The sequence below is a fragment of the Lontra canadensis genome, unplaced genomic scaffold (assembly GCF_010015895.1).
Source record: "Lontra canadensis isolate GAN:19392208 unplaced genomic scaffold, GSC_riverotter_1.0 scaffold391, whole genome shotgun sequence".
Classification (NCBI taxonomy): Eukaryota; Metazoa; Chordata; class Mammalia; order Carnivora; family Mustelidae; genus Lontra; species Lontra canadensis.
This window is the reverse complement of record NW_022631385.1, coordinates 70,257-84,901: the sequence shown is the minus strand read 5'-3', so window position 1 is coordinate 84,901 and position 14,645 is coordinate 70,257. Positions and strand designations below refer to the sequence as shown.

The 14,645-nt window shown below is 54.1% G+C and overlaps 1 protein-coding gene across 1 annotated transcript in view; it reads left to right on the top strand.

Annotated features, from left to right (window-relative positions):
* Positions 1-4,181: 4,181 nt before the first annotated feature.
* Positions 4,182-14,645, top strand: part of LOC116862926 (active breakpoint cluster region-related protein-like) — a gene marked incomplete at its 3' end in the record, with an annotated part of 80,627 nt that continues 70,163 nt past the window's right edge. The window contains exons 1-3 of the mRNA XM_032850376.1: positions 4,182-4,211; positions 4,647-4,778; positions 9,750-10,149. Coding sequence (XP_032706267.1) covers positions 4,182-4,211; positions 4,647-4,778; positions 9,750-10,149 — 562 coding nt within the window. The remainder of the gene's footprint in view (positions 4,212-4,646; positions 4,779-9,749; positions 10,150-14,645) is intronic.

Sequence of the window (14,645 nt, the reverse complement as noted above, 5' to 3'; positions counted from 1 at the left end):
TAGGAACGTGCATCTCTCATACCTCACCATGTGATGCCATCTTCCCCCAGAGCCTCTAGCTTTGCTCAAAACACAAAAGATTTTGTGTACGCACGTTCCGAGTGTACTTAGGGCCAGGGCAATGGAGACATGAACATTCGGATGGGCTGGATGTAGAGCGAACACCTCAGTTTTTTCACCTTTCATAATACAGACAGCAAATCATCATATTGTACGCCTTAAACTCACCCAGTGTTACTTAATAGCCTGGAAAGAAAAAAGGGTGAAAGTAGTGTGCCTGATACAGTGCCTGGAACGTGAATATTGGGAAACCCAGAGACATACTGACTGAGGGTTTTCAGTAATGGGTGCCTCTGCCCACAGACTCACAGGGACAGGACGTGAGTCCCAAACTTTTGTTGTTGGTGTTGAAGGCAAGAGGTGTTCCTTCTTTATAAAGACAGGCCTGAGAAAAGCTGCAAATTCTGTCGTGTCCCTGAATTCATGCTGAGGCCACACAATATCTTAGCAGCTGCCTGTATTCTCCCCCAGATCCCCAGAGAACCTTCTCTTCCAGGCATCCATTCTGGTTCCCCTCTTCACCCGCACTTCTGCCTAATTACATTTCTGCATAATTGCTTATGCTTGCCCCCCCCCAATGCCCTGTTGCCCCACCCCACTATTTTTCCCATTGAAATATGAGCTGTCTTTCCAGGCCCTGGTTCAAATGACACTTCCTCCAAGAAGGATTTAGTCATCAGAAGTGGTGACCCCTTCTTCCCCTCCACAACGTACTGTCCACACTGCTCTCTGGACCTGCCAGACACTGCCTTGCCTCTTGGGGACTTCTAGACATGTCTCAAAGCCACTATCACAGGTATCCTGGGTAGAGGAACCTAATCTTACATAGAGCTCAGGGAATATTCGATGGGCTAATGAATAACTTTTCTAGCCCTTGAAACCCACGGGCCTCCCGGAAATACTGGGGAACTGAGGGGTGGGGAAGGAGAAGGTTTTTCCCCTCCCTTATAAACCATTTCCTGGTCATCTGTCTCTCAAGGAATCATAGGCATGATGCCTTTCATCCCTGCATGTCAAGGTAAGGAAACCAAGGTCCAGAGAGTGAAAAGAGGTTCCTCAAGGTCACACAGCAAGTTAGTGGCAGAGCCAGGGCCTAGACTCGTGGTGTGCTCAGTTTAGTGTATTGGGGAGGCAGGGGAGTATTGAGGGGCAAAGACATAAATTCTGGGGCAGTCAGGGATACTTTGATAATTGAGTGATTTAAGACATGCAGAGTACTTAGATCAGCCCGAGCCCCAGAATAAGTGTAAGTGTTTATTGCTATCCCCTTTATTATTTTTCCTCTGCCCATCATTGGCAACTACTACCTCCTCCCACCAGGCCCCATCATTTCAGGGGAGAGAAGAACCCTGGGAGGACTAACTATGCCAGAACATCCTTCCTAGGCAGCAAGGAAGAAGCTAGTAGGTAGCTGTAGAGGACTAACCATCTGGTGTACTGACCCTAGGAGCGTAGGGTGACTTTCCTGGACCAACATAGACCCAAGGCCTGCCTTACTTTTTTGCAGGTGCCCAGCAGACTGGGTGAGTCAGGCACACTGCCTGGGCTGTCTGGCCTGACCAGGGGTCACCATGGCTCAGGGCAAGCAGCAGCCACAGGGTCTACCAAGCCCTGTCTCTCTATGATGCAGCCTTCAGACCCTCTCAAGCTAGGTCCTGGGAAGAGACAGGGTGCCCACAATCAGTCTCCATGTACTTCTCCCCTCCCTGAGCTGAAAGCAGGATTTCCCATCTCTCTGGTTGGAGGCACACCAGAGTCTGGAACCCAGGGAGTGACAGCTTCAGCAGACAGCCCCAGGGACTGGGGAGTTTGCCATCGCTGCAGGCCAGTAGCGTCTTATTTCTCAGACTCTCAACTTCTGTCCCCTGCCACAACACAGGAGGAGAGACCGGACAGGTGCTCACCCAGGGACTGCTTTTTCCCAGAGGAGCACCACAATTTGCTTCCACTACAATTACAAATGTAATTGCAAATTTGGGACCGGCCCAGGAGAAGGACTCTGAGAATTGAGACCACAGTTCCCTTAGTGGGCTGAACCACTTCCTGGTTTTTATTCCATTTCCATATTGGAGTCTGATTGGGTAAAAAGGAGTACAGCACTAAATGCTGACTGCTTGGCAAGGGAGCCCTGTGCTTTGGGGAGTTTTTAGTTGGGATTTCATGTGAACAGTTAGGAATTAATTAGAGCAGCAATCCTCTTGCCCCAAATATGATTTAGGATCCTGTTGTTTGCCCTTAGTCTGTCCAGAGAGCATGACCCCTCCATCTCATCCGACATCCCAATCAGCCCAGACAGTTGTTTTCCAGCTGGATGACCTGGGCTGGCTGAAACGTCTATACTCCCTCATTCCAGGGCCTTTGTGACCAGGAACAGGTTTCATTCATCCACTGAAACCACTGTTTTAAGGTACTGGGGTTACAGTGGGGAACAAGAGAGGTATGGTTTGAATCCTCTTGGGGGGCTCAGTCTAGCAGGAGAGACAGGCATTGAAGAGTTTACACAAGCACTGAGTAGGGGCACCTGGGTGGCTCGGTTGTTAAGTGTCTGCCTTCGGCTCAGGTCATGATCCTAGGGTCCTGGGGTCGAGCCCCACATAGGGCTGGTCCTGAGATCAAGGCCCACATCTGGCTCCCTGCTCAGCGGGAAGCCTGCTTCTCTCTCTCCCACTCCCCCTCCTTCCTTGTGTTCCCTCTTTCACTGTGTCTCTCTCTGTCAAATAAGTAAGTAAAATCTTAAACAAACAAACTGGTGGTCTGGTGGTTAGGGAAGGCTTCTTAGCAGAGGTGATATTCAAGTTAAGGTTGGAGGGAAGATGAAGAGATGTTCAGGCATTTTAGCTGAAAATAACATTCTGGGCAAAAGTTCTGAAAGCGCAAGAGAAAGCAAGGAGACTGTGCCAGATGAGGCTGAAAGGAAGTAAGGAGCCAGGCCACAGGGCCTCGTCTGCCACCAAAAGGATGTGGGTCTTTATTCTGAGAACAGTGGGTAGTGCGCTAGTTGCTGTGGGATGCTGGGAAAATCTTTCCTCCAGCTGGACCATCTTGTGATGATGTCAGCCTTGTGGGCCTGGGACTGCAAACCAACAGACTCCCGTCAGATGTGACCATTGTGTGGCTTTCTTTGGCCACCACAGCCAAAATTTCATTCTTTTCTACTCACCCTTCATTAGAAGACCTGTCACATGTGTTGGTTTCCTGCGTCAGCTGCTGACACCAGACTGGGTTCCTGAGACTGCGCTGTCTGGCCCAGGACAGAGTGCGGTGAGTTTGGGGAAGGGGGAAATTAGGTGTCACAAGGTTTCATGACTAGAACCTGAAAATGATGCCTTATATAAAAGATGGGTGCGCTGGGTCAGTTCCAGGAGAGAAAGCCAGCGCTAGGTTGACTCATCCATGAGGGAGGATAGTGGGGTGGTCCCTTTGGGGAAGGAGGTGACTGGTCTTCTGTGATCTTCTCAGACACTGTCTGCTATTCCCAAGGGTCTGCTCTAGGCCCCCAACTGGCTGCTGCCTCCCCCTTCCAAGGGCCGTGACTGCCCAGTGCAAGCTGCGTACAGGTGTGTACCTAGCGTCTGGGTAGGGGCATCCCTTGTGCAGGTGGCCTGGGCCAGACCGCTTCCTCTCTCTACCTCTAAGATTATAAAGATGAAATTTAGGGAGGACATCAAAGGCAGAATGCTGGGGAAAAGAACAGGGGGAGCGAGCATGCCAAAGAACCCTCCTTATTTCTGCCCAAACAAGTTACCGCTGTTGACATTTAGGGACGGTTCTGCATTTTGCGGGACACTTTAACATCTCCAGCTTTAAAATGCTCCTACAAAAATAATACATAAATAAGATGCTCCTACACATTTGCAAACACTTCCTGGGGGCTGGTACCAATTACCCCTTTCCCTGATGGAGAACCACAGTTCCCATGTTTATGGACACAGGGTATGCACAGCTGTGCTTTAGGTCTGAAGCTGGTGGCCTGGGACACTGGAAAAATCCCATTTGAGAATCTCTTAGAGACCCTTTTGTTTAGGGGGATGGTCATTCTTCCCAGGCTACTCATAGGGGCTCCTGATGTCTCCTGACCCCACAGGGAGTCCCTCCTGCCTTCCCTAGCCTGGTCACTCACAATGGTCGCCTGCAGCTCCATGCGGAATCTGGTGGGCAAAGCTGAGATTTTAGCTCAGGCATTTCCCAGCCTTCTCTGTTGGATTGTGGCCAAGGTTGGCAGGACCGCTTCTGGTGGGTGAATTGCTGCTCTGTTGGGCCACCAGATGGCACTCGGGAGACACCTCCCCCTCGGTCCAGCAGCCACCCCCCTCCCCAACCCGGCGCAGTCCTCCGCAGGGCTGCTGGTGGCTGGAGTGACTGCAGAGGGAACTTGCCTTAAAGAGGCCTGCTCCTTAAAGAGACACGGCCGCACACCGCAAACTTGTCCGGTTCACCCCAAAACAAGACCACTGATGACAAGCACCACCGCCTAGGCTCTGAGGCTCCTTTGTCATTGCCTTCTTGAATGCTGAGCTGCCAGCTCTTGGAGCCAGTCTCCTTGACAGCCTGTCCTGAGCCCCTGCGACCATTCCTGGGCCCAACAGGGACTGGGCCAGCTCCGGCTGGTGGCGTCACAGCTCCTGGCAGAGGAGCACAGGGCTGGGGTGCATCTGCAGAAGTCTGGCTGCAAGAACAAGACGCACAGCCAGCTGCAGGGGAGCGGCGGCCACAAGAGGGCAGGGGGCTGGCCTGGGAGCTCTGACCCCAGGGGGGGCACACCATTGCTGCACTCTTGGACCTGGGAAGCTTGGAACCGCTGAACTTTGTCTCTGGGTTTGGGGGTCTTAGAGAATCCTTCCGTCTCTTCTGGCCTCTTTCCAAACGCGCTGATGGGGATGCCGTGGTGAGTAAATTAGGAAGGGGGCTCCACCCCCTACTGTTGAGCCCTCTGATCCGCTCTCCAGGAAGCCTCTCACGTTGACCTCTGGGGGGTACAATCTGAGCCAAGTTGGATGAGGGCCACTTTAGGGGCTTGGCATGAGACCCTCCTGAAATTGCAGCTTACCCAATATAATCTGAGGCAGCTACTCAGCCCAGGAAGCTAGGCTCACTGTGGCCGCTGGCCCTGGGGGAGCTAGGCTTCCCTAGAGCCTCTGGGAACTGTGTGGGGCCACGCCGGGAGCTTCCCAGCTACAGAGACTGGGATGGCACTCTGCCTCTCCCCGGCCACCATGCTGAGGGAGGCGACAAGGGCGTGAATGCAGTTCTCTGGTTTACATCTTGCCAAGGCTGCAGATTATTTATGACTCAAGCTGACACAAACTTTGATGGAGAAATAAATAATTGGGGAAGGCTTTGAGTTCATCTGTGCTGTCTATAGATCTCACTGTCTCTGGAAATATAAGAGGCTGGGAAGAGACAGGTAGGGAGAGGACAAAGGATAGATAGAACTGTCTGGCCAAGCCTGGGTCCCTGAGAGGTGATGACCCAGCAGACGCCTAAGGAATTTCCTGCTTTCTAGGCCCAAGGTGGCAGTGAAATGAGCCTCGGAACAGTGCCACTTTACTGGACCAAGGTAAAGGAAATGAAGCCAGGAGCCAGAAACAGCCCCGCAAGGTCTGCTAGGAAGCAGAGTTTATGGTCTGCGAAGGCAGGTAGGAAGCCTGGAAGTTGTCTGCCTGATCTATGAGGGCACCCACCCAGAGATTTGAAAACTGAGCTGGGGAAGACTAGAGACTGGCCCAAGGCATAGAAGCTGTGGGGTTAGTGGACACTGGAGTTCAGGAGATGGTCACTGGATTGATTGCATCCAGATTGTGTCCAGGGTCATTGGCCCTGTTGTGGTAGATGTGGCTTGGAGAACCAGCTCTCCTTTTGCTTAATCATTGGTGGGCTCGTGGGCAGGGGTGGGGAGGTGGTTGGGTGTGTGGGTAGGGTTTCTGGAATTACACTGCCTTGCATTCCTACTATGGCTTCAATGTCTTTCTCCGAGTTTAGCTTCATTCTGTTCATTCATTTGTTCACTCATCACAGCCCAATACAGAGACTGTACACATCTCAGATCATTTCTAAGTGTCACCAGCTGCTAGCTGGCCGATACGTAGCCTGTCTACTTCTAGGGAACGGGAGAGAAGAGCAGTACCTGTCTTGTTAGCTTATTATAAGGATTAAGGGAGATAATCTACGTGAAGCCCATAGAGCAGTGTCCCACACCCAACAAGCACTGGGCAAACGTCAGCAGTCATTCATTTTACATATTCAACCTATAATGTTAGAAGCCCGTCTGTCGGGCTTTGGGCAGAGAGTCTGGTCTGGGGGCACAATGTGGTTATGGCTGCTTTAGAGTCTGCCTGAGCCTCAGTCATCTACTGGGCGGAGTGCTTTGGATACCCCAGTGGGGAGGAAAAATGCAGTTCCAGCTTTTAAAGAGCAGATCTGGCAGGAACGGTACAAAGTCTTGTTTTTTTGGCTATCATAGTCCGGTTTTTGTTTTTGTTTTTTAATTGGAATGCAGAGGCCCTCCACCCTCTCCTGTACCTCCAGCCTATGCACACTGGTGCCCCCTGCCAGCCCCAGCATGGGGAAAGGTGCATGGACATCCTTTTCACCAGCAGTGACCTCCGGGTGATCAAGGAAGCAGGGACTTCCTGGCCTTCCTCTTGTGCACAGTGGAGCTGGGCTGCTAAGTGAGGAGGGAAGAAAAGCGGTAGCACCAAGTTTTGGTTTAAAGCACAGTTACCCTTTTTCCATCTGGCTAAGTGGCTGGTAGAAGCGAGAGTCGGTTGCTGGGAAGGCAGTGAGCAGCACACCTGTGAATTAAGGGCAAGGCCGCTGACCTTCAGAATGGGATACATCTCCTTACCATTCAGCCTCTCATCCACCGCCCAGTGCTACAGTCAAGGCAGCCGACCCTTCAATCCCCCCTATGTGCGTGGGTGGTAAGGCAGGAGCAGGTGGTCAGCAAGGCCAGTAGGGAGCTGAGAGCAGCCTCGTGCACAGGCTTAGGGAGGGCTGGCGACGGTGGAGAATTTCACCCAAAAACCTGGATAGAGAATGGTTCGTGTGGGCTTGGAGGATGAAGTGTGTTGGGTGCTGATTCAGTGCCTTGGGGTTTGAAGGCAGATCTACGCTTCGCAGAATCAGGGCGGTCTGTCCACAGGAGAGCCCCTCCCTTGCTCAGACAGATTGGGGTTGCTGGCAGAGCACTTAACCTTTGGCAAAATGCAGAGGAGAATGATTCCTTAACTCCTTCCTTCCTCGAATGTCAAGTGTGGTATTGGGTCTCCCCAAACTCCTCCCCACCCTCGGTGCCAGGAATCGGGAGGCTTCTTTTCCAGTCTCGAATCACCCTGGTGCTCAAAGGCCCATACACTTGTCTCCCAGCCAAGATTAGAGTCCGGCTGTGTGGTGTTAACCGATCTACTGAAAGCCACCAGAAATGGCTTCAAGGGCATCTTGGAGTAACTGCCCTTTCCTGGGATGTGTGTGCGAGAGACAAGTGTGTGGGGATTGAGGAGGGCTGGGAGGGCTACTCAGTGCCTCCGTTTTCTCATCTAGAAAATTCAGGGAGCTGAGATGGCAGTGAGGTTCACAGTGAGATGGTCCTGTAAGCAAAGCACTGGGGTCCAAGCCAGGTGCTCCGCAGACCATCTCCGTTAATTACCACAAGCGTTCCTCCTTACTGCCTCCAAGATTATTCTCTCCCTGTACCCTATATTGTGTTCTGGAGTGGGAGGTCCAGGATGGGATTGGACAGAATGTAGGGGAAAAAAAAAAAAAAAAGCAAACTGTGGCAATGCTAAGGAGAGCAACTGTAACATTTTAGCTTGAAAATGCTGAAAATAGCATGTTCAAGCCTTTGTAGATAAAAATGTAAAATGTATGCAAATGTATGTATCTCACGCAGAAACATACATCTCCGGCCTCCTGACAGTGAGTGCCCGGATGTGGCCATCAGGAAAATCCCTGCAGCATACAGAAAGAGCCCAGGCTGCCTCAGTGGTGCTGGTTATTATTGGGGAGGGGCCCGTGGTGCTGCCTCCCGGGGCTGCGCTCCTGTTGCCACCTTTCTTCTGGGTTCCGTGCCTTCTGAGAGTCCCACGTGGAAGGAGAGGCTCTGGGCCCCTCTCCGCTCCTCCACCCTCACCATCCTCCCTCTGGTTCCTCTGAGAGCCCGTTTGCTTCCTCTCCCATCCCGGCTCTATTTCTGGAGCATCTCATTGGAGATGCACACCACCCCCCCTCTGCCAAGCTCCAGGTGCCTGCTTGGTCCTCCCAGTCTTGTGTGCAAGTCAGGGATGGTGGGAGGGTGACAGCTGAGCAGGGAGGGGCCTCAAGAGACAGAGTCAGAGTCTGAGCCAGGAGAGTTGAGTTGGGGGCGAGCTGAGTGAATGTGGGGAGGGGCCAGTGTTACCTCACAGTGGAAAAACACCCACTGGAGCCACCTATGAAGGCTTTCCATGCCCTCCCCCCTGCACCTACGGGGGCTCACCTCACCTGCTGTGAGTTGGAGGCCTCTACCCCAGCTGGGGCTGGTTGCACGCTTCCTTTCAGCATTGTGGGTGAGGGTCTGCTCCTCCCCTCAAGAAGAACTGGATCTAAAAAAAAAAAAAAAAAAAAAAAAAATCTTTAAAAAAAAAAAAAAAGAAGAAGAAGAAGAACTGGATCTGTGGTTGTTTGGGAGGATGCGGAGCCCTGCCGCCATTTGGGTGGGTCCAAGGAGAGCTGAGTCCCATGGAGCCTTCTGCTTCCCTTCTCTTGGGTTCAGGAGAGGAGCTTCAGTGGCCCCTGCCCTTGCCCACCCTCCCTTCCCTCTCCTCCCTCCCCAGCCCTTCAGAGTCCTTTGGCCAGAGGAGGCCTAGAGGACCAAATCTGCAGAAAAGTTGCTTTGGGTCCCGGGAGATGGGCATAAAGCCCCCTCAACAGACTCTTCACTGCTCTTGGGAGATCTTACCAGGAATTTCATTTCTAAAGGTTCTATTCACAGAGCCACCTTGCCCCCAGACTTCTCTCAGCTTGTATGTGATTATGCATGCAAGGTATGCCTCCTGGGCTGCAACTGTAGGTCCCCAAGGAAGTCTCCTGGGGAACCCAGTGAAGACCCTGGAGTCTCTCCTGTCTCCAGTGTGTTCTCCACTGACCCTCGTCGACCCCCAGCCCCCTGACTTTCTCCAGCCGCTGCCCTCTGGTGTGTTGGGCAGAACGGCCGGCGTTTAGGTCAAGGGTGTTTAAACAGATGAGGTAATTAAGGTTTGGAAGGAGTGTCCCGGCGGCCAAGGCTTTCCTTAACCCGGTCCGCGCCGCCCCCCCAGGCTTGCCTAGGGGAGGGGCCTGACGGCCGCACCAGCCCCAGAAACTGCGCTTAGAGATCCTGGGGTGGCAGGTGATGTCACCCCTGCGGGGCCCATAGGTCTCCCCGCGGCACTTAGTCTGCGGGCTGCCAGAATTCGGCTGAGCCCAGCGAGGGGAGGAAGAGGCGCCTGGGCCTCCGCCGCAGCCCGGAGACCCCCCCCGCGGGACCACTCCTCGGTCACCCGCTGGAGCCCCTCTCGCCTGGCCGTCCGAGGGGACTGGGGCTGCTCCCCACACCCCCGACCGGGTCTGGAGGCGTGCTGCGGCGGGGGAGGGGGCGCGGGAGCCTAGCGCCGATTGGTCGCGGCCCCCGCCCCCCGTCCCTGGCCGCCGCGCAGCCCCGGGGAAGTTGCTAGTCTGCGGGCGGGCTGCGGGGCCGCCGCTCGGGGATCCGCAGCGGGGCTTGCCGGGGCCGCAGTGGCCGGAAGGGCTCCCGGGGGCGCTCGCTTGCGCTCGCCCGCCCTCCCCTCCTCTTCCCGCAGCTCCGCCTCGCTCCTCCCTGCTACCTGTTTCCCTGCCTCCCCCCGCCTCCACCCCGCGCCCGGCAACTTCGGCCTCCGGGGCTGGCCGCCCCTCCCGGCTCCCCGCCGGCCGGCCCGCCCGCCGCCCGCGCCCTCCCTCCTTTGTTGTGCGATGAGGGTCGGGTTTCCGATCTGACGGAGCCGCCGCCGCCGCCGCCGCGCCGAGCCGCGGGCATGGAGCCGCTCAGCCACCGGGGCCTGCCGCGTCTCTCCTGGATCGACACCCTCTATAGCAGTACGTGTGCTCTCGGGCCGGGTAGGCCAGGCGGGAACGGGTCTCCGCGCCCCGACGGTCCTGGGGCGCGACCTGCTGGGCTTGTCTGGGGAGCCCCGCGCGGGGCTGGGGGCTGCGGGCACCGCCGGCCAGGTGCCAGGGGGCCGGGAGGTAGGGCGGATGGGGGGACAGGTGGCGGTCCCCCCAGCGATCGGCCGCAGATAGGGTCCCCGGAGCGGACTTCGAGCGGGTCGGGGGCCAGTGGCCCGACAGAATCCGGAGAGCTGTGTCACCCCTTTCCCACCTGTTGTGTAACTGAGCACTCCCCAGCCCTCAGGAAGGAGAGCTCTTGTAGGGTGCTCCCTCCGCTTCCTTCTGTCCACGCTGAAGCAGAAAGGCCATTTTGGCAAAGTCCTTGGCGCTTGAGTTTGTCACCGCGGGGACATCCTGGGGCCGTTGAGTGTTTGGGGGTGGAGGTGGGGTCGGTTGGAAGGGACTCTAGGTGCAGATTTCCATGGGGGCCATTTGGATCGAAGGAGCTGGAAACCTCCGGCTCAGCAGTCTTTCCTGCCCTCCTCATCACTTCCCCCATCCTCACCAACCCCCAAAAAAGAAAAAAAAAAAAAAACAACAACAAAAAACAAAAAAACCAAAAACCTCGGCTTCTCCACCCCCTCGCTCCCAAATCTGCCTCAGTCATGTGATTGCTCTTGCGCTGCCGCCTGGGATGTGTAACTGGTCACCCGTACATTCTGGGGGCTTGTGGAGAACGGTGAGCGCCCTCACTTTACACCCTGCCTTGCAGAGGTGACGGAACCTCCGACCTTCTCTCCACCTCTCCCTTGAAGCACCTTCCCCAAAGCTTTCAGTGAGGTCGGAAGAGGGTCCTACTGGCCCCTGCAGAAGCTAGTGAGTGGCTTTTGCCTTCTCTGAGCACTTCCGGGGGACCCTCCCACTCTCTCGCTGTGTCTGCTAGCGCAGATTTCTGAGGCAGGGGTCAGGGGTTCCGGGAGGCGGGGGGCTAAGCAGTTTCTGGACACTTGCCATGGGACAAGGACATTTTTAAGGGTTACCCTGGCTCAAATTTCTTGGTGACAGTTATATGGAAAGAGAGAGGAATGGACAAGGATGGTGCCTTGAACCCCAAGACCTTGCCCTGGAGGTTCCTCAGTACTCATCATCCAGCCTCTGACCTCTGTATCTCCTTGGGTCCCTATCATTCCCTGTACCTTCTCCTCCCTCTTCTCCTTCCTCCTCCCCTTCCATCCCCCCCCCCCCAGCTCTCCTTGTGATGGTTCATTCCACTTTGGTTTTTCAACATCAAAGGGGCAAAGCTGGATCCCCTGGGTGTCAGTCTTACACTGAGCCCAGCCACTCCATCTGCTCCTTCCCTGGCAGAGGCCAGCACCATTGGGTGAAGGTCAGGGCCCATGGCTGTGCGGCGTGTGTGTGCACACGTGTGTCTGCGTGAATGAGGGCATACATCTGTTCAGAGCCCTGCTATAGATCCACTCCTGACCCCCAGGAAGGATTAGTGACCTCTTAGCTGTGCTCTTGCAAATAACAGTAAACACAATGCCTCATATTCACGTGCTGCTTCTGTTCCTGAATATTCCTGGCCCTTTTGCAAAACCCAGTAGTGATTTCCCTACTTCTCAGTGCATAGAATCCTATGGAGATCTGTCTCTGGCTTTCTCTCTATTGCCCTAACAGAGACTCCTCAACCTAATTATTCCAAGTTTTCCTATCTCTCCCCACAACCACCACCCTTTGGAGCAGGGAAGCCAAACTGTCTGAGAGGTCTCCTTGAACATTACTGCTGACCAGAGGAAGATAGGACCTGGACAGGGCACTGGACTGAAGCGTTCTTTGGGGGTGTCTGCTAAGCAGGCCTGACGGAGGCAGGCTGGCATCAGAACTGTCTGCCGTGCTTCTTGCTGCCCCTGCCCCTGGGCTCCTGGGACAGCCCGGGTTGGGGTCGGGGGAGGCGCTGAGTTGGCAGTGATGTGAGGAGTCCCTGCCTTCCTCCTGAAAATGGCTTATGTGAGAGCCACAGAATGAGGCTTCCTGGGGAGGTGCTGTGCAGTCATGTTTGGGCTGTTAGCCATGAAGTTTCCTCTTGACAGGAGCCTCAATTAAAACAAATACCCGGGCTGTCATTTGCCTGGCAGCCTGGTTTTGTGGCTCCCAGAGGAAGTTGCTCTGCCTCTCAGAAAGCTGTTTGCTTACAAGGCTCACAGTCCTGGGGGGGAAGTCCCCACAAAAGCTACATCCAGCGGCATTATAAAGGGGATGTCTTCATGGCACAGGGTGGCCCGTGTATGTCTCAGAGATGTGACTGGACTCCCCCCCCCCACCCACCCACCCAGTGATAGGGGCCATTTCCCAGTGCTGCACCTGGTAACCAGGATAATAGCATATCCTGAGGAGCTTGAACATGCTAGGCACTATGCTGGGCTCTCTCTAGCCATCCTCTTCAAGCCACACAACTGAGCAAGACTTGTGGTCTCATCTCCATTTTGCAGGAAGAGAGCTATGGTAAGCTCTGATCATGATCCAAAGTCACATAAATGATAAGTGACAAGGCTAGAATTCACATCATTCCCCATGTTGTTGAGGAAGACTCTGAGCGTCACCTAGAGACGTCTGAGCTTACCCAAGGCCTTGGGATGTCATGGGATGGGAAGCATCTGTCTCTCTGGTCCTCTGTTAAAACAGGATTCTTCCTGAAATGGTCCAGCAGGAAAAGTGACCTCAGTGATTGTGAGCCCGAGCTGTCCCCTGTGTCTCTTGCGGGAACTGAGAGCTGGTCCTAGAGCCATTGTGGGGGGCAGTTGAACTCACTGAGGTTGGTGATTCTCTACTTGTAAGGTGCCAGACTGCCAACTGGCCCCTCCTCTGACTTGCTTCTTGCTTTCGGGGATGTCAGCTCATTCTTCCTGGCTTCAGCATCGATGCCGGGAGGAGTGTGCACATTTTCATTGCAGGTGGATGGGAGTTTGAGAAGAGGTAGACAACAGAGCCCCTTTGTCCCTATGGTAGAAGTCCGGAAGGGATGCTGTGATGGGATTTGTCTGACCTGAGAAGATGAGTTGACTCCCAGCTACCAGTGCGTTATGGGGCTGGTTGGAGCAGGGTCTTTGCTCCCGACAAGCTGGAGTGGCAGATGAGGCTTCCAGCCACCCCTTCTTGTCTCTGTACCACTCGTTTTCCTACATTAATGTAATAACATCAGCTTTGTCCCTTGGGGCCTTGCCTCGACTCTCCCCCCATAGCTGGCGTGATTCTTTCTGTAGGGCTGCGTTCTTCCTTTTATCTTCTCTATGTCTTTCTCTCATCCCCTTCTCCACTGAGCTCTTAACCACTCTCTCGGTTTTCTTCTATAGCATGGGATAAGGTTGGATTTAAATTAAGTTCTGTGGAATAACAAAGTGGGGGATGCTCTGAGCCTTCCCCTCGGAGTGGATACCATATCCTCCAAACAGCTGAACTGAGATATGGATGGCGGGCAATGATTTGGAACCTCTTCAAATGGGAAGTCTTTCTTTTTTCACCCCAGGCAACACTTCCAAGGCATATTTCTGTCACTTGTGATATTTCCATGTCTCTTGTAGACTCCATACCCTATCCAAGAGCCCAGAAAGCATTTGGGGCTGTGGGCATACAGCCCATCTGTGGGCATACATACGCATCTCCAGACCATCAGGAACCAGCCTCAGTTTCCCATCTTACTCCTCTGTCAGCCACACCAAGGATCCGGCGACTGGCCTGACAGACTGTGGGTCTGATCGGAGCAGCTGTCTCACTCCAGCCGCATCAGACCACCCCAGATGTCCTTGTGAACACCTGCAGTTGGGTGCTTTTTCCCCCTCTGAAAAGCCCCAGCGTTTATTCCTTCTCGTTAACACTGGTCCATTATTGTCACGGCTGCTGGAGTCTCGGAGGTGGGGCTGGCAGAATGAAGTCATCTACTTGGAGGAGAATTTTTGTTACTGTGATTGTTGCTGCTGTTCTTTGGAAAACAGAAGAAATGACAGGAACATTTGTGAAGAATTAGCTAAGTGGGTAGAAGACAGGGGAATAGGGAGAGAACCCGTTCCGCCTCACTCTTGCAGGTGGGACGGAAGACTTGGGTTGCTCTCTGAGGTCTGGTCTGGTTCCTGGGTGCCCTGTGCGTACTTCTCTGTAATGCGAGACCATGATGTCTCTCGTACATTCCGCGCTGATTCATTCATGTTTATAAGCTGCTTTGAAGGTGAGGAGTGCTGTGGGACTGTTGCTCAGCTATCCAGCTCCTCGTGGTTCTCATTACAAACAGAAGTCTGTGAAGGGCTCGCTGATGAGTGGAAAAGGGCTACGAAGGGGGTGAGGGGGCTGGCAGGTACAGAGTGCTGTACCTGGTTCTTAGGTGGTGCCTAGGCCAGCTCCCCCTGAAACATAAGCCTTCAGTGATTTTTGGTAGCATGAGTATGAGAGGGAGAAGGAAACTCCTGGGTTCTTGGCTCCTTTAACTTCTT